Source organism: Hyla sarda, chromosome 7 (assembly GCF_029499605.1).
Source record: "Hyla sarda isolate aHylSar1 chromosome 7, aHylSar1.hap1, whole genome shotgun sequence".
Taxonomy (NCBI): Eukaryota; Metazoa; Chordata; class Amphibia; order Anura; family Hylidae; genus Hyla; species Hyla sarda.
The window spans coordinates 173,159,891-173,183,717 of record NC_079195.1 but is presented as its reverse complement, the minus strand read 5'-3'; the positions used below and the strand labels follow the sequence as shown (position 1 = coordinate 173,183,717).

At 37.9% G+C, this 23,827-nt stretch overlaps 1 protein-coding gene across 29 annotated transcripts in view; it reads left to right on the top strand.

The window, feature by feature from the left end:
* KCNMA1 (potassium calcium-activated channel subfamily M alpha 1) overlaps positions 1-23,149 on the top strand; it is a 550,733-nt gene extending 527,584 nt beyond the window's left edge. For 15 of the 29 annotated variants that reach the window (XM_056531312.1, XM_056531315.1, XM_056531323.1 and 12 more), the window contains 5 exons: positions 3,239-3,433; positions 4,044-4,162; positions 6,414-6,638; positions 15,714-15,733; positions 21,944-23,149. In XM_056531312.1, coding sequence (XP_056387287.1) covers positions 3,239-3,433; positions 4,044-4,162; positions 6,414-6,638; positions 15,714-15,733; positions 21,944-22,098 — 714 coding nt within the window. In that variant the 3' untranslated portion in view covers positions 22,099-23,149. Of the gene's footprint in view, positions 1-3,238; positions 3,434-4,043; positions 4,163-6,413; positions 13,253-15,713; positions 15,734-21,943 lie in introns of those variants that run through there. The other 14 variants (XM_056531313.1, XM_056531337.1, XM_056531335.1 and 11 more) reach the window with 4 other exon arrangements.
* The last annotated feature ends 678 nt before the right edge of the window (positions 23,150-23,827 follow it).

Below are 23,827 nucleotides of genomic sequence, written 5' to 3'. Positions count from 1 at the left end.
GTCACCTTCCCATTTGGCTAGACAACATCCCTAGAAGTCAGTTTGTCAGGCTCCGCAGTAACTGCACACAGGATGGTGATTATAAAAATGAAGCCTTGAGTCTACAGAAAAAAATTGAACATAAGGGATATGATACTGATACTCTAACTCGGACAATTAAAGAAGTACATACATTGGATAGATTTTCCCTTCTTAAAGATAAAGACATTAATATGTCAAAAAACAATACAGGGGACATAACAATAAAAACTCCTTTAATAACCATTTACAATTCACAGAGTTCTCTTTTCCAAAAAATTATGAAATAATTTAGCAAAATTCAGAACATAGAGAGTCTGGTAGCCCCTATAGTTAAAAACCTCACAAAGAATACCACAAACACCATCTTCTTTCAAAAAACTGGTTTCTATCCCTGTCGGATGTGCAAAGGATGCAAATCCACCGGAATCACACCCCAAAATTAGTCATCAATAGCAAAGAGGGAAATTTTGAAAAGAAAAGAAAAACCTTTATTAATTGCAAAACCAAAGGAGTCATATATGGGATAAATTGCCTGTGCGGCAAAGCATATATAGGATGCACAAAGAGACTCTTATGGAAACATATCGGTGAGCACCTATACAACATATGGAGAAAACATCAAGGACATCCTCTTTCCAAAGATTATGCGTACAAAAATAATGCCTCCTTCCAAGGGTCCCATTTTTATGGAATTGAATATATACATCCCCATTGGAGAGGAGGAAACTATATTTCCCAATTATCAAAAGCATAATGTAGGTGGATTTTCGACCTTAACACACTGGTACCGTATGGCCTCAGTGTGGATTTTAAGATGTTCGCCTTTTTGGAACAATAAACCATAAAAAAAAAAACGGGAAAATTACACACAAATCCTTATGACTGTATTCACAAGGTGCGTTTTTTGTCACATCCGTTTTTGTGTGCGTTTTTGTGCACAACATATATGGATTGTGCTAATTATGTCCAGAATGTCGAGTCAGAAAGCTGAATATGAACTGTGTACAAACTACAACATCTCCCTAATACATGCAGATAACCAGGTAATCAGGGTGAATGATATATAAGTCCAGTCCTGAGAGGCCAAGCCATCCCTGAGGTAGGAGAATGATACTCTCCGAACGCTGTTGGATTTTTTTTTGGCCCAACTAGCTCTTTGTAGTCATGTCACTCACAGCTACGGGACCTACTATCATCTTCACTCTGCAGAACGCAGGTAGAGGCTGATCTCCCTGCAAACTGCACGGATTACTATACAGTCCAGTATCATCGGCAGAAACATCGCGGATACTGGAGGAATAGGATCGGACCAGAAAGACACATCAATAAAGGTAAAACATCTTCCTATATATATTCAAAAACTTGGTTAAGGTGTGACAAGTACATTTCACTTTGTAACATAGAGACACGGGTGCGCACACACTACTGTGCCCTATCATGCACATACGTATATCGGACAGCAGAACAATTTGTAAGACCTCTACTAGCGCTAATACTGGTCAAATAACTTTCTTTTGTATCTATTATTCTAATGGTTATACAGGGATCCATTAGATCGGCAACATAAGCTGCTGTGGGGCACATCATTACAAATTTTTTCCATAGCGCCAAGGTGTTAAGAGTATCCATCTTATATTTTATGTTTTACACCTGGTTTTAGCTTCAAAACGGCACAGTAAAACGTTATACTACAGAATCTCCATCTGGGGATATTCCAGTCAAATATTCCATCTTGAACAAGCACTGGCAGAACAAGCAAGCGGTAGGACTGCTCAGAAATCCGCCATATATATGGACGGCAATGAATTTCTGAGCAGATTCCACCAAAATAATAAACATGTTAGTGCAGTAGAAGGTGCTGCAGAATCTCATTAATAACAAGGGGAGGCTGCTGCACCATATTTTCTGCTGTGGAATTCTGCTTGGAAATAAGTAGTGTAAGTGAGCCCTAAGCATATATTCACATGGTGTGATCAAATTGTGTATTTTTTGCGATTACTGGAAAGCCAAGGCAGAAGTCTTGCGGTTTCTCTGAAAGATTTACTATTACAAGTGTGCCAGAACTCTGGCTCAAAGTACATGAAAACCTCCTTGGTTGAACTTGATGGACATGTGTCTTTTTTTAACGGCACTAACTTTTTAACTATGTAAAACATATATGCTTTATTGTGTACCACAGACATTTTTAAGACACTGTTGTGACTTGCTCAGGGGTGGGTGAGCAAGTATGCGTTAAAATTTTAGAGCAAATATTTGCCTAATGTAAACCACCCTATAGGTGGTTTTAAGTTACATAATATTATCTATTGATGCACCAAATTTATGAATGTAATACTATGATAAAGATTTCCTAAACAAAGTTTACACTATCTAAGTATAAGGTTAGGTTTCCACACAGGTTTTTTACTGGCGTTTTTTTAATTTTTTTGATAACTGCCACTGCAGTTTTTGAGCTAAAACCAGAAAATGATCCAGCAGGAAGGAGAAGTATAAGTCCTTCCTTTATACTTCCCATTCCTTTTGAATTCACTTCTGGCTTTGGCTCAAAAACTACGGTGGCAGTTTTCCCCAAAAACGCCAGTAAAAAAAACAGTAAATGTGGAAACCTAGCCTAAGACTGTTTTACTAAATCTGTTTCTCTATGCTTTGCTTTGAGCATATATTACTGCCCTATATTACAGCCAAGGTAGTGTTGGTGCCCTCTTGTACCTGGGACACATTCCCCATTCTAGCTAGCCATTATTCATAACTAGATATCCTGCTGTTTTGCCACATAGCCATTGGGTAGAAATAGTTAAGCTGTAATGTTTTTTCCAAAGTGCTTCTATAGTGTAATTTGGTGAGATTTATGAAAACCTGTCCAGAGGGAAAGTTACTGAGTTGCCCAAAGCAACCAATCAGATCACTTCTTTCATTTCTGAAAAGTCCACTGAAAAATGAGAGAAGTGATCTGCTATAGGAAACTCAGCAAATTTTCCTCTGGACAGGTTTTAATAAATCTCCCCCATTGTGTGTACTTACACAACTAATGGTAAGCCACATTGATTTCTGTGTAATCTGTTAAGAAGGTAGAACTAATAGACAAAGTGATAAACAGTAGTGATGGTATTTGTGATGCTTGTAGTTAAAGGATCCACAGAAGAAGGATATTGTCATAGCTGTAAAACTATACTAACTATATACTATGCTAATCAATTTTTTATTTGTATTTTCCCAGACATACTTCAATGATAACATTTTAACTCTGATCCGAACATTGGTGACTGGAGGAGCAACACCAGAGCTAGAATCCCTAATAGCAGAAGAGAATGCATTACGCGGAGGGTATAGCACCCCACAAACTCTAGCTAACAGGGACCGTTGTCGAGTAGCCCAGTTGGCTCTTTATGACGGTCCATTTGCTGACCTTGGGGTAAGGAAAGTTTCTCATCCATGAAGCAGCATTTTTAATATAGTTTAAGTAAATATATCTATCCTTTCAAAATGACAGTACACCCCCTCCCATAGACATGAATGGAGGGGGTGTGGTGTGATGTCACAAGGGTTGTGGCCGTGATGTCACGTCTTCTCGCACAGAATGCTGGAGGCTGCACCGAGATCGCTGAGGTCTCAATGGTGGGACCCCTGCGATCATAAATCTTATCCCCTTTAAGATTTCTGCAAAATGGAGGCATCAAGAGTTTTTTTCGATAATCTTTTTATCACAAAAAAAAAGTTTTATGATTATTCTGTCCTTACCGTAATGTAGAAGTACTTAATGTATGTACACAGCCGTACACCTGAACAGGCAGAACTGCAGTGTATAGCATGGGAACAGAGGCAATGAGCTAGTCTCTGACATCATCAAAAATGAGACACATCTGATGACATAGTAATTTACCAAACATTGAATAGTGACCTTAATGATTTCCATCAATTTCTTGTTTTATTTTACTGGAGAAATATTTTTAAGTACCTTGTTTTCAATGTAGGATCCTGTGTATATCTAAAGTTTGACCTTGCTGTGCTTATACTTTCTGTAGGATGGTGGATGTTATGGAGATTTGTATTGCAAAGCATTAAAAACATACAACATGCTTTGCTTTGGCATCTATCGGCTACGTGATGGCCATCTAAGTACGCCTAGCCAGTGTACCAAAAGGTAGGTGAACTTTGCAACTAGGGTACAAGTATACTGTATTTCTTAATAAACAAGAAATTGAACGCAGGGATAACTAGTGAAGAACAGAATCTGAACAGCTCTCATGTATCTCTCACTTCTGTATGTTGTCTGTTAGAGATGAGCGAATCAAATCTGATGAAACTGAAATCGTTAAGAATTTCATGAAAAATTAGATTAGTAATAAATGCAAATCGCTTCATTAAACTTCATTTAGTGCGGTTCAGGCTCTAGGGCATCTAAAATGGCGGATCCACATGTGAAAACATAGGGCAAGGAATCAGTCAAACTCCAGGCAGTCATTCAGCCATACTAATGCCACCTCTAGGCTCTATCATTGTGCCGCCATGTGACTCCTTGTTAGATTTGGTCCTTTGTAACCACACTCCGGGGCCCGGAACATTAAAACTTGGGTGTATATTCTTAAATTTCATTTTCAAAATCTTCAATTTCAATTTTAAAATTCATCTTTTAATTTTAGGGATTGTGAAGCCCTATTGTTTACTCATGCTGCCGCCAGCTCCAGGCTGTGCCATTCAGCCACTATATGGTTTACTGATGCTGCTGGGCCTGGGACATTACCTAAAAATATTTTATGGTAGCACTAGCTACCATAAATCTTTAATTTCTATTTTAAAATTCATCTTTTAATCTTAGGGATTGTGAAGCCCTATTGTCTACTCATGCTGCCAGGCTGTGTCATCATGCTACCATATGGTCTCCTTATGCTGTTGGCACCTTAAATTAAACTTTAAAAATTTTAATATATCTAAAATCTTCAATTTAAAATTTCAAAAATATCTTTAATCTTCTCTATTGTGAGACCCTAAGGTCTTGTCAGGGTTTTGCCACCTCCAGGCTGTGTCGTTCTGCCCCTATATGGCCTCCTCGGGCTTCCGCCAATTCCATGCTGTGTCATTCTGCCAGATTATGGTCTCCCCATGCTTCTGACACCTCTAGACTCTGTCATTGAGCTGCCATGTGACTCCTTGTTAGATTGGGTTTTGTGGTCATACAGTATTAGTTCAAAGTAAACACTGGGACATTAAACTTTGGAATCTAATATACATTTTAAATAAAATAAAAATCTATGTAATCTTTTCAAGACTGAGGCCCTATGGTCGTCTACGTCATATGATCTGTGGAGTTATCACAAGAATCCAGTGGAACAGCTTGGAGTGATAACAATGAACCATAACTGATTAAATGAAACATTCGCACTTTCATAGTCAGGTGGGCGCTGAGAGGCAGGGGCTGGAACAGGTGGTATATCGCCTGGCAGAGGACCGCCAGCTCAATGCTCACCAGAACGGGTACTCAAAAAATTTAAACAAATTAAAATGAAATTAAATTTAAATTACATAAAAAATCTCTTTATTCGCTTCAATTTTGACACCATATGGTCTCCCTGCTGCCACATCAACGCTCTGCAGCAGTGATTCTAATAGCAATGCCTGTAATCTGCATGTCATACTGAATAACAGTATTATTTCACTAACACAGCACACTCCCTATGCATGTTAGGACAAGGCAAAGTTCTTTACACCCCTATTGAGGCTCTCTGTAGGACAGAAATAGCTGTTTTTAATAGCGATTTGCCGCAAATAAATTCGGTCCGAAACTAATTTTTTCGGAAAATTTGGCGAATTGGCCAAATCAAATTTCGCTCATCTCTAGTTGCAGCAATAAAAGCTGGCCGACATATGCCTATGGCCACAAGACTACAGACTTCACATCCTATGTCTTTCTGCATATACTGCTGTGTACATGATGTCACCCAGGGCAGGGGAGTCATAAGACAACTAGCACAGACACTTGCCTGCTCATTCTTGTTGAGCTTTGTTACATTCTCCTGTGTCCATTGTTTGTGATCTAGTGGAGGCTGGGACTGCATTAAATTAAGCAGTCAACATTACTGGTGCTGGGGCACACATGTGGTTCCTCTGAAGCTTTGCACTTTTACTGTGGAAGGAAGAGCTGTGTCCTTACAATTCCAGAGTGTAGTAGCATGGAACTCAACATTGTCAGAATTTCTTAATGACTCCTTAAATTGATCCTGTGTTTCTTGATATAAGAGAGAGAGACTTATGAGTTTCTTATGAATATTTAAGTTGCTAAATACCGTAATCTAGAATGTACCTCTCCAAAGTGGTGTACAATTTGTTATTCAATAAATGCTAATAGTAAGCTCACTATTTGAAACTGAAAAGTCATTGTACCTCTTTTTCTCTAGGTACGTTATTACAAATCCTCCTTATGAATTTGAGATGGTGCCCACAGACCTCATCTTCTGCCTGATGCAATTCGACCACAATGCCAGCCAGTCTCGTGCCAGCCTCTCACACTCTTCACACTCTTCACACTCCTCTAGCAAAAAGAGCTCATCTGTTCACTCCATCCCAGCCTCAGCTAACCGCCAGAACCGTGTCAAGGCTCGTGACGCACGTGACAAACAGAAGTACGTGATGGAAGACAGACTGTGAACAGGGCTACCATGTGGGAGGGGGAAGATGGTATAATGAGGACAGAGGGGTATCAATATAGAAACAAGCCATATCATCCCCTCTCAGCAGCAATATGTTGCAGTCCTCAAAACCAGAAAATGGGCTAGTTAAAGCATTTGCAAAAAAAATTATAATAATAATAAGGTTTGGGGAAGTTTGGTTTGGATAACTTTATACAGAGTTTCTATTCAACACCCAGTTTATTGGAGTTGTTATAGATATTCTAGATAAAAAGAGCACTGCCATGGATAATGGGTGAATAGCCAAAGGTAATAAAGGGTATGAAATTCATTTAACCCACAAAACTGTTTTGTTGTTGACATGTACACTCAAGGTAAACCCATAATGGCATCCCTGACGTGTAACTATGTTTCCCATGTGTGCATTAATACCCGCTATGTCAGAAGTGCCGCTCTCCTCCCCTGCCTTTCATCTGTTCTGGTCATGAGTGCATGGCAGTCTGTGTTTACATCCCTTCTCAACAGCAGAACCCAACCATTCCTCAAATCCAAAAAGCATTTGCTGTACTTGTTGTACAAGCAGTGTATTTAGCCATTGTTAAGGAGTCCATTGTGAATAGACCAAACAGAAGAATAAGTAAAGTAGTACAGAATCTTGAACTTATATTTTGATACAATCTATCAATATTCTGATATTTATTTATTTTTTTCACATCTGTCAGATCTGTCAATGTGTGCCAAGTTAAAAATGTATGTTAAATTGTTATGCAAGGTGATCATATTTCTCGATTAGCTGCAGACTTATGACATAGAAGGAACTTTTGACCTGGTCTTTTATATGTAGTTTTCTGTCAGAGTGGTTACGAAATGAATTATTGGTCGCAGCCAAATTTGAAATGTCTTAAGACAAGGCAGCACATTTACGACTGTTCCTTTTCCAGTGAAAATATGGCAAAATTTCCCACATTGTGCTTGCAACATGTTGATGTACTAGTAGTAGAAGATAACACTATATACATAAAGCCAATGTGGCTCTAAATGGTATTACAAGAGGATACAAACATTAAGAAGTAGAGCGGTCTACAGCTGATATCTGAAATGAGTACAGAAGTTGGTAGCTGGTTTACAGCCATAGGTTTACTTGGTTACTTTACATTCTGCTTTTTACATAGGTGGCAAGATATGTCAAGTGATATGGAATGCTTAATTGTTTTCCATTTCTACAATGTGATTTTTGCAGTAGAACAAATTCGTTGTCTAAGCCTATGCATTTTTTTAAATTCCATAAGAGTCTGGAACTCTGCTTTGGCTCCACAGTGCTATAGAAAGACACTTGTCACTTATGGTAATAGTAACTGCATAGTATTATGAATGGCTGTCTACAGGTAGTGGGTTAGATTGTGGCATGTTTTACTGTGTCTTTAATTAGCTATTATGACAACTAAAATAATATTTTGTGGTTGCAGTAGACATCGGCCCAGCTTGTCTTAGACACCATTGGTGATAAACACAAATATATTTCGTGCAGTCAATATACTACAGCCTGACTCACCTTACTGTACGTCTGACTTTCCAAAGTAGACTGAGTACCATATTTATGCACAGGCACTGCTAAATACCATGAATTACAGGGAATCAGGTTTGATCAAGTGCCTTATTCATCAGAGACTATTCAATTTCCCAAATATATTTCCATTTCTCCATCTGCTGAAGTATATGATACAGAATATACAGGACAAGTGACTCAAAATCTGAATGAAATGAAAAAATTGGCATTTTAGTCTATTGTATTTTTTGTATAGAGTAGGTAAATAAAATACTATGATAAGTGCTCCATTTTAGGATATGAGTTAGGAAGCAGAGTTATAGGTATATTTAGTTAAGGACAGTTTCCCATTCCTGCTCACATCTGTGCATGTTCATGGGCAGAGGTCTCTGACATATTACTTTCTAGCTGAGATCAGAAGTTCAAGTAGGCCATAATAGCCAAAGGTTTTTGAGCTTGAGACTCATTTGTTGGGGATTAATGTATTAGGACAGATCTTCTAGGAGTTGAGAAAAAATGGTTGAGATTGGAGTTGCATAGTGTACATTATATATACAAGCTGTGAAGTATCAACTGATCAAAAGTAGCATGAAAGCACTTATATCTGATCGTTCTTCCTCTAGCTGTATCTGCTGTTTATGAACCCGATGAAGCTGATTCAAGAAAGAGGCTATCAAAGCAGATTATTACAGTAGATAGATGTTCCTTATAGTCTTTAAAGTTTCTTTAGATGGCTTTATTATTTTATTGACAGACGTACTTTGCTCTGATATTTAATACTGCTGTTGAATGTGTCATCCAGTATTTAACTGTTAGTGAATTCTAGGTATTATCTGGATAAAGATGAGGTCTTACTTGATGCATCATATAAAAATAATCTGTTAAGAATCTTCAGAATGTATATATTTAGGCTCTCTAACTACATGTACAATAGTAGAAAAGGACTAAACTGGCTAGATAGCAAGCAATAAGAAAGTACAAAAGAACAACATCAAGTCATAAATAGTTTATACACTGCCAGGAGGCCCAAACTTGTCCCAATGCTACATTGTAAAGCAATAAAATGTTATGTAGATACTATATTCATTTTTTGCTTGCTGACAGCTGTTATGCACCTCCATTGAGGTTGCATTTGCATTATTTTCTGCAGGTTGTAAGAGTAGCATGAAAGAACCAGTACACAGTAAAGCATGACATGTAATGCAAAAAAAGAGCTTTCCTCCTGGGATAGAGCAAGTTGACTTGAGCATATTGCTTTTCCCTGGGCAGGGCTTGAGCGTACATATTATGAATACTTAAATTGTGACCTTGGACAAGATTTCTTGTCTCTAGTAAACCGACTTTACATGTATGCTCCATCTTCAACAGCTTCAATGTAATTCTGTTTTCTGACAAAAATTCATAACATACAGTATGTAGTATTTAAGATATATGCCATATCTATGAGTCCGTGAGCCTTTTCTTTATATACATAGCAGCACTTTAGTGGCCTATATGTTCCTTAGTCAGCAAATTAAAATACATTGAAAATGTTGTTTACTCTGTAGACAGCATGGTGTAGTGTTATAGCAGGAGGAGCTGAGCAGACTGATATACATATTTAAAGGAAAAGCTTCCATTGAACTAGTAATTTATTAATCCAATTCTTTCCTCATTCTGGGCTGGAGTCCAGTGGCTGGTCCTACTTAGTGATTGATAGATTTCCTTTTATGAATGTGCACACAAACATAACTGTCACTCACTAATTTGGACTACCTACTGGAATCAGAAGCTTAAAATGGACAGGTATAGATTACTAGTTATTCAAAATTTCTTTCCACAAATATGTACATCAATCTGACCAGCTCCTCCTGCTTTATAACATGCTGCCTACAGAATGAACTGCATTTTTGATTTGAAAGATTCCCTTTGAATATAGGTAAAATTATGCCCACATTAGAGACCTGACCAAGCTGAAGGTGTTTGTAGTAATATTTCTTACAGTATTGATAAATCTGCCCTCTTTATAAATCAAGGTTTCCTAACCAGCTGTTGCAAAACTACAACTCCCAGCATGCACCGATAGCCATTGGCTGTGAGTTGTAGTTTTGCACTGCTGTAAATCCTTTAATTATAAAAAAATAAAATAAAATCTTTTAGCTTTTGGTAGTACTGTAGAGATAGCAGAGAGATGGCAATCCTCTTATAGGGGGACATTTATCATTGTTTGCTTTGGTAAGCAAGTTCTGAAGGCATTTTTTATTTTTTGCTTTAGTTTTGCTAATGTGCTACATATTTATCTTACTAACACAGGGGGTTGATAAATTTAGATACATTTTTTTTTGCGACATTTTAAATTTGCCCACGTACAGGAGTTTTGCACTCCAGGTCAGACCTGGAGCAGACTTGCTACTTTTTTGTAAGGGGTTTACAACTTTCACACAACATAAATTCATGACCACTGCAAATTTAATTGCTTAGGTAAGGCTGTTTGTAACTTTTTGCTTACCCACAAAAGTTTTGTTTGCCCGGAGTAAGCACAAATAAGGCTCTAAATACCTTGATAAATGTCCCCCATAGAGTGACAGATTGCAGAGAGTCTCTAACTTACAGAAGTTTGGGCAGTCACCGCAGAGCCAAGATATGATGAAGACCTCTGCAGGAAAAGTGAATGTTGACCAACTGTTGCCATTCTTGTAAATGGTATAAAACCCATAATAGTACACAGCTCTTTAATATATTATATTATTACTAAGGTCACCAGAACCATTTTCTGACACCAAAATGCCTGCTATTTTGATCACTGATGTCTATGCACACCTTTGCAAAGTAGTGGGGACAACACTCACAAACCTATATATCAGTATATATGTATTATATTTTTTCAAAGCAGATAAATATATTTGTCCTTTAGCTGATCATGTATAAATACTGTAGGTCAGTGGCCAAATCCCCTTGTTGAGAAGCCATTAGAATGAGCCTTCTCAGTCTATGTGCATGTGTATCAGTGTCTGTGTTAATGTTTAGATGGGTGAATGTAACTAGGAGAGTAGATATAATCTATGACTATTGTACATTCCTAGCACCATTTCTATCCCTATCCTCATTCTGTCACACATTTCCACATTTTTAACAATTTATTTTTATTATAGATACACATGCCTTACTTACAATATGTTGATTGTCTTTATGATTGTTGCAGCCTGATGGTAGAGTTGTAGCCAGACTATCCTTTACCTTGGATGATTATAAATGAATATTTAGGACAGTTATTTACCCTTGCAGAGATAGTAAAGCTTTTGGACACACCCTTGACACCTAAATCCTGGAGCATATACCCTGGTAGTACCCATCCCAACTTTGCCCTTGCTGACAGTCATTTCTATTAAACTGAATGTAGATTGGAAACTGCATAGATACCGTATCTACATAGAAGTGATCTCCGCTCTGATTACCACGTGCTCTATGTTGACTTTCATGCAGACTGTGAAATGGGAACTTCAAAGATTATTAATAGGCAAGAATATAATTAGTAAAAATGATGCCTCATGTGGACAAAATAACACATTACAGCTTACATTGAAATATTAGTAATAATCACACATCAGCTCTTATCTATGTTTGAAAACACCATAAAGTATGAATGAAGCATTGGCTGTGCATGCTTGCTGCTGCTCCATTCATCAGGGAACAACTTCCCACTGTTCTTGGGATTCCCACCAATAAACTACTTATCCCGTATCCTGCTGATAGGGGATAACCTTTGGTCTTGGAATAACCACTGTTATTGAGGTCAAAGCTCACATTTAGAGGAAAACTTAAACATTTTAGTATCAAAACTTAATACAAAGCAATCCGTAATAATAGAAGACTATAGTTAGTTATTTTTATGCAAATAGCACAGCTATATAGTCTACTACACAAGTAAAAAGATAATAAAACCTCCTGCGTCACAGTAAGCCATTATGAATTCCATGAGCTACAATCACCGAAGTCCATAGCTTGTTTTGTGGACATTTACCAGTTACAAGTTCTTGTTAGAGATGTAACTTAAAGCTCCTGGCACTTGTGACCTTCCATATACTATTTATAACACTGGTGTCTTCTTATGTGGCACTGGGCCTTTTTTTCCCCTCAGACACCAAGGCATGTGTGCAACTGCTACCTCTACACCCCTATAGGCAAGTATTGCTTTACTCTTCCAGTTGGTAGATAAAGAAAGACGGGTGGAGTGCTGAGCCAGGGAGTGAAGTGCTTCTCTTGGCTATATATCTAGAGATAAGTGGGAGTCTCAGCACTGGTATTCCGACTGATTATATCTTTGACATGCCTGCATGGCACATCACATTTTAAAAAAAAAAGATTGCTGAAAAGTAAACACTAAAAAAGTAACGCTTTAAAAAAGCACTTCTGAATTTTTTTTGACATATAATGCTCACTTGCCAGCAATATTCTAGCAGTGTCATATGTTTCATCCCAGCTCAGTTGCATTTATATTGCATTCAGATACCAGGAAAGCTGTGATATAGTACGTTAGTCCATACAATGATAAGCTACAGAGTTATAAAACTCCCATGACTCACTGTCCGTCACTTCTATCTGCTAAAAGTCCAGGGTATGCTGCTTTACAATGGCCTCCTCTGCCACCTGCCCATGATAAGTTTTTCCATACCAGATCTACAGTAAAGAGGTGTGTAGGTGTGTGTGTGTAGGGGTGGGGGATAAGTTAAGCTGCAGCCCAAAAATAAACTGAACTCTCAACACACAGCAATTAGTAGACAGCAGGTAATATGAGTTGTATAAGTAAATAAGTAAAATTAAAAAAAGCTCTGTCACTAAGCTCTGCCATTTGCTGTTCTGAGATAGTACGTAAGTGCAGTGTTATGAGATTCAAAGTAGTAAGATTGCAGTTGTGCCATGATTTCTACTAAATCTCAGCAGAATTCTTCTTTTAGTAAATTTTGTCACAATTTAGTGGTAACCTTAGCAAAACAAAAATACAAATACAACAAAAACATGATGGCCCTAAACATGCTGCAAAAACATTTTCTTATAGGTCTTTATTTAAAAAAAAAAAAAAGAATCTGCTACCTGGAAGTTTATACTGCTTTGTCCTGTTAAAAGGTAAATTTATCGCAGAAGCTGCCTAACTGGGCTCAGTCTCCAGCCCTTATTCCTCTTCTTATGAGCTATCTTCTAGGTTGTTTCATGACCTGATCAGTGGTCAACTTTGGTCCAGTCATACATTAGCTTAGAAGATCAAAGAGTAAAGGAGAGAATGGCTGGAGTTTTAATAAAGCAACACCTATATATGCATTTATATGTGAAAACTTGCCGGTTTCAGAAGAGAAACTAAGTAAAATTTTAATAAAGACCTATAGGGAAAAAGTTTTTGTGCCATAATAAGTGTGATGCAAAAAAATTGCATTCAATTGTTCCCAAAGATTTTAAGTTGTCTGTTAATGCTTTTTATTTTTTATCCTGGTTGATGGGACAACTCCTTAAAAAACTTACTAAACTTCATGTAAATGCAGCATAAAAAGAAACAATGGAAAGACTTTGTTTCAAGTTATATTCCCATAAACATGTGAAGATGAATGACCAATCAGCACATTCATGATGACTGATATTACATTCTGCTTCCAAATGGCAATATTAAAATTCCTATGTAAAAGCTTTATTTTTATTTTTTATTCTATCATTTTATAATCCTATATTTTATATACCCTCTGGACGAAAGTGTATAGAATACAATACTGTGCCAAAATCACACAAGTTCTCCAAATCAAAACCACTCAGTGCCTTATTGCACATCACCTGATACAACCATTTTTAGCTTCTCACTTTGGACACTCTGCTGCATGCTCTTTTTCCAGGCTCTTCACACTCATTGTGTATGTTCTGTAAACCAATTCTGTAAAGAAAATATACATTTGAGAATAAAAAGAGAAACAAAAACATTTATTTGTGCTGTTTTTTCCAAGGTCAGTAAAAGTCGACTCCCTCCAAAATTAGTGTGTGGGATTTTAATTAGTTAAAAAGCTCAATATCTAATGTTAGGTTCTGTCTCTTCTTATCTATGCACCTTGATATCTTTATGGCTCTACTTTAAACATATCCACTCGCATTGTATACTATTTAAAGACGGACTATTATGTCTTTTTTAGAATATTTTCAAGGATGTGTGTTCACCGTTGCTTATTTTATCTCAGACAGCTTGGTCAGATTGCAAAACATTAGCCCATAGCCCATCACTGTTAGAAAAAGCCTCCTCTTATATTGTGTACATATGCAGTTTGTTCTGAGAGAGCAAAAGTTTGTTTTTTCTCTTTATGGTAGGTGTAAACTTGTTGGTTATAAAACAGAATTTTTTTTTCCGGTCTTAAGATGTTTTTGAGAATAAAGGAGTCACTTTTAAATCTTTGTAAAATAGTAGTATGATAGTTAGATGATTATTTCAACATCAGGCATTTGGCCTCTATTGAAAGATTGCTTAACCGACATAAAAGCTACTATGGTGCACCAGTATGAGATGACCCCTTACAGATACTATAGGTTCTTTATCTCATCCTACTGAAATCAGAAATTTGTCTAACTTTTATCTAATGTGTATAGCCAGCGTTATGCTTTGTTCTTACTAGAACTATGTTATTTTACTAAAGAAAGCAAGAAAAAAATGCTTTCAAAGGTGTCCATAGCCTTCAAGGAATATTTTAATCATGTACACTTGGCAAGAAAAAAAGTGATGTGAAGATCTAGATCTAGTTTAAAACTGTGTTTTTAGGCCAGTGTACCGTAAAGCACTTATGGACATTATGTTATTGGTTGCTAAAGGTTCTTGTTTCAAGAGTTGTCATCTATAAAGACCTTTCACAATGCTCATTTTGATACAGGCACAGTAAAGCAGATTTTAGATCTTTAGGTTGTGGACTTGAAGCACAATTGGTAGTTTGCCAGCAGTTTAAGATGGTAAATGTGATTTACAAAAAATTCCTTCCTCATGAAATGTTGTGTTCAATGGCTGAAGTCCTAATATTGTTTTGTATTCTGTGATAGAGCCATAGAAAATAGAATAAATCAGTCACTGACAGAATACATCTCTATTTTACATACTACAGTACATTTCATTGGTTCTTGATTTACACCCATCTATTACTGTACCGTTGCACTAGTCAGGAACAGCTCACTTAGGAGTCATTTATAGTGAGCATGAAAATGAACGCTGGCCACATGCTAATGATATTCAGTTTTCTACAAGTTAATGTGAATGATGTTTAATCAATGAAATGCACATTTTATTGCTATTTTAAACTATTTTAATTTAATAGAGCATTGAATAGACTCTTAGAGAAAAGTGTTCAGGAGACCTGTGCACCAACAAAAGTAGTATATATTTTCATACCACCCTTTAAATATGTATAACATAAGATAATGGAAGCAATGTCGATCTACCTACTAAACAACTTAGATGCAGGGGTTTGAACTGTATAAAAAGGTTTTGGAATGTCTCACATAGATTACTTCTTTCTCTAAATTGCAACAAGGATGAATAGAATGGGCCAAGGTATGGATTATCCCAGTTCTGCATGCACTAGAGGCTTATATGGGCTTCCTTCTCCTTCTATAACTCTGTCCTTGTGAAACCTTGTGTGGAACAATGAGATACATCGATATGCAGGATACATTTCTATAATGACATAGGTCTCAATGATCCAATCCCCTTTACTGCTGGAATGCTATGACTATGCAATGTCGTGCAGTAAATCTCTCTCTATAGGACTTTACAGGGTGTTCCAGCTGGCAAGGGGTTCCCATTGTTTGGTATTTTCCTGTTTCTTATTGTGTTTTGTGTAGTGTGGTATGACTTTGATTTTAGCTTTTTACTATGAAAACTGATGTGAACTGGCTGTTCTGTCGCTACTGTCTTTATGTGACTCCTCACATAGCTTGCTTGCAGTCTCGCATGTGCTCTTTTTGTGTATTTTGACTGTTGTCCTCATTTCAATACCTTCCCTTCTCCTCATCATTACCATATTATGTTTGTTTTATGTGTTTGTTTGGTTTCATCATTATTACAGGGAAGCAAGACATGTTTTGTAGTAATAAATATGTCGTTTCTCAATTGATCTCACACTATTGAAGCTCCTGGGACCTCCACCTACCATGTACCGGTATCCACTGCACACCCTAGCATTGCCTAGGTCTCTATACCATCCAAATTATAGCAGCCATGCTATAAAGCCAGTTTATGCATAAACACATTTAGTGATTTCACCTTACTTACTAGGATATTATATTAAAACGATAAATTATATATTATTATATTAGAAATTATTTGAACATTAATATCAGCAATATAGATCATACTTAGTTAAAGGAGGACTCAAGTTGAAAATGTGGTGGATTATCTAGATATTGTAACTCCCACCAAAATCTGACTTGTCTAACACATCCTACTTTTTAAAGAAAGAAATATAAAAAAAGAATGTCAGTTTTGCCAAGTGATGAACTACACATCATCTAGGACTGTCTTGGGCCCTTTGCATAAATTACGTACAGGGTAAAAGGGAGAATTGTTAAACAACAGGGCACAAGGTTGGAAAAACCATGGACTGGAATATGGGGTAGCTTACTGTAAGTTCTTCTTTACATTCTGAAGTTTTGTGTTACATATGTCACCTATATAACATTCTAGTATATGCTAAATAAACCACCTAATGGTTGTAGATTTAGCACTTTGAAAGAATGGGGCATAGTTTTTCTAGAACTGTTGCATAAAAATAGTTTGTAGACTGAAGCCCATATTATCAAACTCTATACTATTTTCCCCAACATTTCTATTTCTAAAAATCAGAAGACAGGCATCCAAGTCTTAGGTCAGGGAAACCTGTTGTAGCTGTGCCATGTTCATCAACACAACATCCACAGTGTCGATGAATAAAATATAAGCTGCAATGAATATAAAATATTAGGAAATAGTGCCCACCACTTCTTATAATAAACTGATTCCTGATCCTTTCCATTACTTGTTCCATACCTACAGTATGGTACATGTTTTAGTAGACAAAAGTGATCTGGGTGGTTACTTTAGCCAACTCCTTTTTACTTTTTATACCCCTTACTGTATAACAGCAAGAAGAAAAAGTTGTGAAATTGTGAAATCTCAGGATTGATAGACATGTTGATGATATACAAATGAAAAAAAAAATAAAAATCAAATGTTCCAAACATCTTGATTTATTCAGTATTGAATATAAATGCCACGCACTTATACGCCTTGGAATTCTTACCAATGAGGTTATTAATGGTTGTCTGAGGAATGTTCTTCCATGCTGAATACACTTGGGCATGCAAATCATCGAGATGAGCTTGATAAGTCCTGAGATGCTGCAGGCCATGTTAGCATGTTTAGGCCACACAGGCTGCTCACAGCAGCATTAGCAACTTTCAGAATGAAGACTAGAGGGGTCCATTTACTGTATATTATGCCACTCCATGAAAAAATCTCAGGAGTAGGACTGGTGTGACGTTCCCTTCTCGACATTAAAATCGCAACACCAAGTAGGGCTAGCTGGCAATGAAGGGTGGAATCAGGGCCAGTGCCACCTATAGGCAAGTTAAGCACCAGCCTACATCATTAATTGGATGAGGGCACCATGGCATATTTGCTATCTCACTGACATGGTGGGGGAGCAGGTATCGAGCACACTGTTCTGCATCCTTCAGTCGGTGCCATGGCTCTAGTGGTGACTGTGCAGTGCTGGCTCCATGTGTTTAAGGTTCAGCGGCTGCTGGGTGAGAAGAAGTTTGTGCCAGAATTGCTGTGGCATGGTCAGACTTGGAGCTGGAATTACAATACCCTGCAAGGCTCCACTCCCCCTCAACACATCCCCCCCCCCCCGGTATCTATATGCATAGGACCCTCTTGTATACTGTAATGCAGCTCTTCATTATCAATCCCTTATCCTCTGCCCCACAGCATCCTTTCTCTATAGCATACACGCTAGTGTCATCCACACACTGACAGACACCCTAGCTTCCTTTTAGTTCTACTCCTCACTATCACTAATTCCTCTGTTTGTCCTCTGTTTCCCTATTTTGACTGTACTCCTATATTACCTTTCCCTGTCTGCACCCCATTATGAACTGTCAGTGTGGCCCCTGTGTGTCAGTAAGGCCACATATGTGTCAGTAAAATCCTCTGCCTCTCAGTTAAATCCTCCCCTTGTGTGTCAGTATGATCCTTAACTTTTCAGTAGCTCCCCTGTGTGTTAGTGTCATCCTCTTCCTGTCAGCAAGGCCCTCTCAGTGTCATTAAGATCATCCACCTGTTTGTAAGTCCCTCTGCCTGTCACTAAGGTCCTCCACCTGTCAGTAAGACCATTTGTGTGTCAGTATGATCCTCCACCTGTCAGTAAGGCTCGCACTTGCCACACTGTGTCTGGGGTCCCATTCATTTCATTACCTCAGTGTGAGCTCCACACTCTGTAATGTCATCCCTACTCCTCTACACCCCCAGTACCCCCCTGTAATCCTTACTACCTCATAACTGATAATCAGTTCTATATTCCGCAGCACTATACAGAGCATTTTACCACCCAGTACCAACCAAAAGGATGCTCACATTCTGCATCAACCCCAATACTCCTTTACAGCCGTCTGTCACCCCTTTGTAACCCTGGTATGCTCTTTTGTAATCTCCGTACTCATCTACACTTGTACACCCCTATGTCACCCCATACTTCTCTACACCCCTCTCTCACTGCATCATAACCACTTTGACTCCTCATTACTCCCATCCACATAGTCCATCTCTGTTCCCGGCCCCATTACCATACACAAAGCCAACATTGCCCCCCTTCCCCAATGTCAGACCCCTGGCCCCTCATGTGGAGGACCCTGTACAGAAACACTGGCTTCGTCTAGAGTGGCAAAAATCCTTGCACTAGCCGTGGATGGAATGGGAGTCTACCCTCTTTAGCAATGAGTCCTGTCTTTGTCTTAGATGCAATAGTAGTCAGGAATTGATCTGGAGACAACGTAGGTAAAGTCATAAAGAGGCTTTCTTTTCATGAGGGAACCGGATCTACTCCTGAGATAGTTCTGTATTGGGGCCTTGAAGGAGTATTGCAGCCATAGACAAGAACACTGCATATCCACCTCTCCCATAGAGATAAATGGAAAGGGCGTGTCTCCCCTTACAGGAGATCAGGAGGGATTCCATCGTATGGACCCCCACGATCAGACACTTAGCAATTTGCATGGCCAAAACATGCTGCCATGGTCTTTAGCATCTCTAGACTAACATCAAACACACCTTGGATGTCATTGGTCAGCAATTGTAAAGGGATTTGTCAGCAGAAGATATTGATGATTTGCATGTGCCGCTCATACTCGATAAATGAACGATTCGAGATGTTTTGAAAATTTTGTTTCCATTTTTTCATAATTTGCATATTATTAACATGTCTATGAATCTTGTGATTCCCATAATTCCATGACTTTTCCTTTTTGATGTTGCAGATTCAATTAAGAGGAGTGTATTTGCTCTAATACAAGGAACCAAACGGGTTTCTCTGATTTTTTAACTGAAAGGTCATAAGACGTTTGAAATTATTATGTGAAATTATGATAAAAAGCCTTTGTGGCTCCTTAAGATTCAACTTTTTTTTTTCCAGATGGAGAGAGTCTCCTCTTGCATTTTGAGGGGGTTTAACCTAGAACAGTTTTTTCCCATATTTTTTTGTATAGGCCATTCATATACTTTAATAGGTTGATCATATCCCCACTCAAACATCTTTTCTCAAAATCACTGGTTTTAAGAAAAATACTGACCAAAATACTACTGTATGTGTGAACCAAGCCTAGAAGTTGCGGAGAGAAATAAGAAAATTGTCTAACTTTCACTATGCACGGAATAACCTTTATGTGCTTAAAGGGGTACTTCGCCCCTAGACATGTTATCCCCTATACAAAGAGACATGTTATCCCCTATACAAAGGATATGAAATAACATGTCTGATCGAGGGAGAGGGTCTGGTCACTGGGACCCCTGCAATCTCCGGGTTGGCGCTGCGGCGTTCATGAACACGGAAGTGGCTTCCTTGTTCGTGGAGTCATGCCACGCCCCCACCAATTATGTCTATAAGAGGGGCGTGACAGTAGTTGTCGCCCGTCATCCAACAGGAGCAAAGTTCTCCCCATGCATCGGTTTATGGGGTGCCACGCCGGAGATCGCAGGGGTCCCAACGGCCCGACAGGTTGATCAGACATGTTATCCCCTATTCTTTGGATAGAGGATAACATGTCTATGGGTGGAGTACCCCTTTAAACCAACATACCCCTTCAAGTTATTTACATTGTAGATTACTTTCAAATGTTTACAGTGACATGACAAGCTATACTGGGGCTGGGGACATCCATGTAAGAATATAATTAATTACAAATAATTGTTTTTATCTTTACTTAGCAGGAACATGGGCTAGCTGAGGGTTCCCAAACCAGTTTACTAGTGATAAGAGGACACCTGCTTAAAGATTGTAATATTCCTCCCAAGCACAGAATTTAGTAGTGACATATTTTATACCTTATTAACTGTACCGCATTAAGCACGCATAAAAATAGCATAAAAAAAACCTGAGTCTTTCTCTAAACAGAAACAAAATCTTTGCTTATCCTGTCTCCTGTGAACATCAGTTAAGGTGTGCGGGGGGGGGGGGGGGGGGGATGCGAGGGAAAGTAGATAAAAACTGTATTAAAAAATAATAATCCTAAACATTATATATGAAATGTGTTCATCTGATCAGAGATAAGCTTTTAACACACTATCATTGAAAGGTTGCTTTGAGGCACAATTGGCTGTTCCCGAATGAAATATGTCCCACTATGTGTCACATACCGACTAAATGGCTTTTTAAATGGAGCTGAAATTATTTTGATGTGTACACATCTCAGGGTTTTAATACAACCCACTGTTAAAACGATGCATCCAGATCCGTCTCTTTAAAACCTCATTCATAATTCAGAGCCTGTGATGTGTTCTAAGAGATCTGGGAGCTTTAAAAGAACACGAATTAAACTGAAATATTCCAGTTTTATTAGAGAGACAGTTAACCCCTCTTCTGCCAAGCTGTAGGAGCTAGCCGCTTACAAATATTTTTGACCAGATTGTGCATGCTCGCCTGAGCATAAAGTAGTCATTACCATGCATTAGCCTATAGACAAGGGGTCATGTACAATTCATACATCCCATTTAGAGGACAAGTAGACACAGATCTTTTACTATGCATTTTTATTAAAGTAGTCTGATAACTCTTTACCCAACCTTAAATATGGTTATATTTACCCACTGGTTCCCCATCACTGCTGTCCTCTCTTTCTCACAGTTCTATTTTTATTTAAAATCATGTTTTCATCTACATTTTTAAGATTGTTCAATTATTTGGCTTCTAGCACTAACTATGCCTATTTCCCTTTCTCCCATTTTGTCTTTCCTTTAAACCCACCCTTTCATTCTGCTTTCTGCCTACACCCCTCCTCACTGCTACTAACCCTTCTATTTCTACTTTGGCAAAATTGCTACTTTAATTTTATGAATGTCTTTTTATGCAATATCTATCTTCACCCAATGTTACCCCTGCAATTCCTGTACACATTACATATTTCCTTCTGCCGATAAATCTCTTCTATTCTTTTGTCATTTCTGTTCTCTGCTTCTGCTGCCCTTCCTTGCCCCAACTTTCCCCCTTTTGTACTCTTTAATTTTGCTCCACAGCAGAAAAGAAATGGTATACAGATGAAATGGAAAACGCTTACCCCAGAAACATTCAGATTAAGCCAATGAGCACACATATGGCTAATCAGATTAATCAATACAAATCGACGAGCAGCTTGATACCGCCAATCCGAGAGGTCGAAGATGAATGTTGATTCAAAAATAAACTTATAAAGCAAATCAAAACAGAGACCTATTCACGGAACTTGAAGACAGATCCAGGCTTGTAAAACAACACCTCACGTGCAAGCATTGTAGAGACTGGAAAAGTTAAAGAGCGCAACAGGCCTGTATGGAGCTTACATACAGAGACTGATAGAAGCAAATGTAAAATATTTCATTTATAAATGAACTGCACCTATATAGTCATGTATAGCCTCTAGTGTTTTAAATTATTTTTATTCATTTTAGAAAGAAAAAAATATATATAAATATATATTTTTTGTCAAGTCTTTGCCCAAAAATCCAGGACAAAAACACAGCCATTTGTATAGGAAAGTTAAAAGGAACTTTGTGTCAAACTCTAACTTTTCATGGAGGACAAGTCAATGCTTTCCCTACCAGAAGACCAAGCTCTGCAGGGTCATCTTGCCATTGAAATATAAGATAAAGTCATTGTCTTGAATTTTGTTTCATGCTTCTGCCACAAAGTATTGTAAAAGATCTGGATACTCTTTATTGAAATTGCTTATTTTATCTTGTTCTGTTTTCTTTTCCTTATTGTATCTATCATTTTTAAGGAAGGCCACACACTGCTGCTTCATATAAAGCCTTGGTATAATACCAACCTAAAAGGCAAAGCAACGGCTAGAGAGTTTTCATGATTCTTTATTTGTTTACCAAAATATTCTTGTTACAGTCAATCATAATTACATCATCTACAGTCAACCAACTGGATGTCAAAGCTTCTATTTACTTATTTCTGCCTTTACAGTATCTACACTTTCAGCAGCACTGTATTGATAGTCCCAGACAAGATGATGTCTTTGGTCATATTTGAAACCTAGGAGTCTATTGTTTCATTGCTCTAGCACTAGGTGGCTTGTACAATTAGAATAATCTTTAAAGTTTAAGGTTAAAATAATTATAGAACGTCTATTATATAAAGTTATTGTTTAAAGGGGTATTCCAGTGGAAATTTTTTTTTAATCAACTGGTGACAGAAAGTTAAACAGTTTGTAAATTACTTTTATTTAAAAATCTTAATCCTTCCAGTAGTTATCAGCTGCTGTATGCTCTAGAGGAAGTTCTTTTCATTTCGTTTCTGTCTGACCACAGTACTCTCTGCTGACACCTCTGCCCTTGTCAGGGACTGTCCAGAGCAGGAACAAATCCCCATAGCAAACCTATCCTGCGCTAGACAGTTCCTGACATGGACAGAGGTATCAGCAGAGAGCACTGTGGTCAGACAGAAAAGAACTATATAGCTTCCTCTGGAGCATACAGCAGCTGATAAGTACTGGAAGGATTAAGATTTTTAAATTGAAGTAATTTACAAATCTGTTTAACTTTCTGGCACCAGTTGATTTAAAAAAAAAAATAGTTTACCACCCATTTACAGGGTTATTCCTGGATTAATTAAAAAGCCCTACCAAACTAATCCAGTCCCCTGCAAGTTCTGATGAAGCTGAACCCAGTCCCCTGGCGCCCAATGCTAGCACAACCAATGAGGTCCTGCTACCACATATCATCACTGAAGCAGAAGAGAGGAGCGTCTGTGGAGGGGAAGAAGCTGCATTAGGACCTGCAAGGGATTATGTCCATTTTACAATATGGCCATCATTATATAAAATAATAATTGAATTCAGAATACTCCATAAAATCATTTTCCCCTAGTAACTTTTTTTTTGTTTGATTGGTGTCCCACCTCCAGGATTCTTTTTG